Source organism: Eschscholzia californica, unplaced genomic scaffold (assembly GCF_041429995.1).
Source record: "Eschscholzia californica isolate CP2 unplaced genomic scaffold, dmEscCali1.0.p SCAF_4, whole genome shotgun sequence".
In the NCBI taxonomy this organism is placed as follows: Eukaryota; Viridiplantae; Streptophyta; class Magnoliopsida; order Ranunculales; family Papaveraceae; genus Eschscholzia; species Eschscholzia californica.
Window position 1 is genome coordinate 15,052,524 of NW_028238461.1, and position 3,267 is coordinate 15,055,790.

The window sequence follows — 3,267 nt, forward strand, 5'->3', positions numbered from 1 at the left end:
AACATTAGTGATATGTGATGGAATATGTCTCTTCACATTCTATTCCTCAACCTCAATCACACCAAAATATTAACATAATCATTTTAAGGAGTAATACTAATCAAGAATGATATATTATTCTAAATATATACCTTATTCCTTTCATTTTATTTACCTATAAATACTTAAGAAAATAACCCATATCAAAATCAAACCAATTTTAACACCATGAAATCAACTTCTTTGATCATTCTTGTTCACATTCTTGTGATACAAGTTCTGATTACTTCATGTGTTTCAAGAAGAAGTCCTCGTTCCGATAGTTTTGATTTCTTTTACTTTGTTCAACAGGTAAGAAAGATCATTCACAAATAATCATACAACTCTCTATCAGTCTATCTAAATGAGTTATTGTTACTAAACGTTAACATATCTTTCTCTTTCAACATTTTGTAATAGTGGCCAGGGGCATATTGTGATACAAGTAGAAGTTGTTGCTACCCAACAACAGGAAAACCAGCTGCTGATTTTGGAATTCATGGCCTTTGGCCTAACTATAAGGATGGATCTTACCCATCTAACTGTGATCCCGATTCTCCTTTCGATCCATCTATTGTAAGTATTCTTTCATTTTCGTACCAGAAGAACGTTGACAAGTATTGATTTGGAAAGTTTGATTTGATTTTTTATGTGAAGATATTCCCTAATAGTAATGCTATATATATTATATCTTGTTTGCCAAAAATACTAATTCCAACATAAAACTTGCTTTATATATTAAATTTGACATGGGCAAATGACACAATTTTTTTGTAATTTAGGTATAAAATTTGAGTTGAGATCTAAATTTAGTCGAATTAGATTTCAAAATATTTTGTTATCGTTAGGTTCTCGGGTCTGATTCATCACTTTGACAGATATTGAATCTATGGGGATAAGACCAAAAATCTAAACCGAAAGTTCATTATCTGAAGTCAACTTAGACGAATTTTTATGCGATGACACAATCTCTAATGGTCTGATTTGAGACCTAGGTGTCCACTAGTGGAATTTATGTTAAATTTCTTCCAATTATACGAAATTTCGCAGATCCAAAGCATTAAAAAGGAACTGCAAAGTGAATGGCCAACCCTAGCTTGCCCTAGTGGTGATGGTATCAAGTTCTGGACACACGAGTGGGAGAAACACGGAACTTGCTCAGAATCTGTTCTTGATCAATCCGGTTACTTTGAAGCTGCTTTGAAATTGAAGAAAAAAGTCAATCTCCTTGGTGCCCTTAAAAGTGCAGGTATTGATTCTCTCCCTTAATATTACACGAATGATACTTTGCCCGACATCTAGACCTGCAGAATCCCGACTGGTTTAGGTAGATGGTCCAGATTTCACTATTAAGATATTTGTGAATAGAAGACAAGGCCATGACAAATGGAACTACATTTTTCGATACCTTTCCTCCGAAATAACTTAAATTGGTTTACAAATGTTTTTCTTAACAGGAATAGAACCAAATGGAGAATTTTACGGTCTAGACGACATAAAAAGTGCATTAACAAACGCAACTGGATACACTCCAGGAATAGAGTGTAACGTAGACGAATCAAGAAACAGTCAACTCTATCAGATCTACACTTGTGTTGATACTAGTGGAACCAACATAATCGATTGCCCTGTACTTCCTAGGAAAAGATGTTCATCGACCATCGAGTTTGCCAAGTTCTAATCAAACACACATGGGCAAGGACAAAGAGGAGAAGATCTTTCGTTTTTCTAGTCTAGGTTGTGTTGAAAGAGATCAATTTACCTTGGTTTATCTGGCTAGGCATTAGCTTTATGAGTTATAGTTGCTCTTATGTTTATGTCAAGATACAAAGTTATATTTAGTTATCTTCTACAACTTTGCTTAATTCCAATAAATTAAACAGAAGCGTGTATAACATTTCCTATTTGTTAATTTGGGAGAAGTCTGCACTCCATCAAGTGAAGTTGGGCTCGCCTCACTCGGCTGTTCACAAGGGCCCAAGTCAAATGTGCTTGGATGTTTTTGTAGAACTTCTGCCCCAATAGTTCTTTCACCTACGAGTTGTCAATTCGCTCGGGCGAAAAAAGAATAAATAGGCGCTCGATCCGTAGGAACCCAAAAGCTCCTAACCTTTTTTTCTTCCGACTATGGAAATTTATTAATATCTATAAACTTCTTTGAAATGTTTTGATAAAAAAAGTACCCCCAACCAGATGTTTATTTATGTTTAGAAATTTGGCCAAAACTCCCTAAAAACTTTGGCCTTTGGTTAAAAAGGATTGGACAATTTTTTATGGGTTTCAGCTCCCTGTGGCATTTTTGTAAATTATCTAATATAGGGAAAAGACAAAACTGACCTTATTGCAAACTAGTTTGCAAACCAGTTTGCAAACCAATTTGCAAAGCAGTGCAAACCAGTTTGCAAGGCAAACCAGATTGCAAACTAGTGCAAACCAGTTTGCAAATCAGTTTGCAAAGCTCTGCAAGGCAAACCAGATTGCAAACCAATTTGCAAAGTAGTGCAAACCAGTTTGCAAATCAGTTTGCAAACTAGTTTGCAAAGCTTCGCAAAATCAAACCCTAACAAAATAAGTAACTAAGAAGTAAGATTATATAAAATGTGAGGGTTTTTGGAAAATCTGAGGGTGTTTCTAAAATTTTCCTTTATACAATGGTCAATTCAGGTATACAAAATTAAGGGATTTTTAGAATTGTCCTTCAAGCCTATTTCCAAACTTTTCATGGTGCCTAGAAGGAAAAAAAGATAACTTGTCTTTTTGACAAAAAAAAACAAAAAATTGGGTCTCCAACCCAATTTCCTGTTATTGAATTATATTTTGATAAAAAAAAGTGATTTAACAAAAGTTTCCCCTAATGATTGTGAAACGATTAGATTTGGGATATTTTTGACAAAATACCTCTACTAGTATATGTTTGACATCAGTCGGCCACTATCGCTGAGAGAGTTACAAAGGAGTGTCGTCTAAACACACACCGTCATTGTGATGCGTACCATTTAACTCATGCTAATAAGTCGGGGTGGAGACGGCTGAAAACTTAAAACTCCAACATGACTGCATGAAGTTAAAATGGGGATTCCTTACCTTATTCGAAAATGCTATTTCGCTCGACAATAAATAGTTTGAACGGCCGAAGAGGTGAAACTGGTGATGTCATGTAAAAGTTTTATCTTCTCAAGCCATTGCAGGCCATATGTTATCGGACCAAGCATTGTTGACTTTTATAATTGCAGTGTCTCCCTTCAATAC

General features: G+C 35.0%; 1 protein-coding gene across 1 annotated transcript; it reads left to right on the plus strand.

Annotated features, from left to right (window-relative positions):
• The first annotated feature begins 207 nt into the window (after nucleotides 1-207).
• Nucleotides 208-1,865, plus strand: LOC147543078 (ribonuclease 3-like). Its single transcript, XM_086636144.1, has 4 exons — nucleotides 208-330; nucleotides 439-594; nucleotides 1,069-1,267; nucleotides 1,476-1,865. The coding sequence occupies exons 1-4, from the start codon at nucleotides 208-210 to the stop codon at nucleotides 1,697-1,699; spliced, it is 702 nt and encodes a 233-aa protein (XP_086492270.1). The 3' UTR covers nucleotides 1,700-1,865.
• The last annotated feature ends 1,402 nt before the right edge of the window (nucleotides 1,866-3,267 follow it).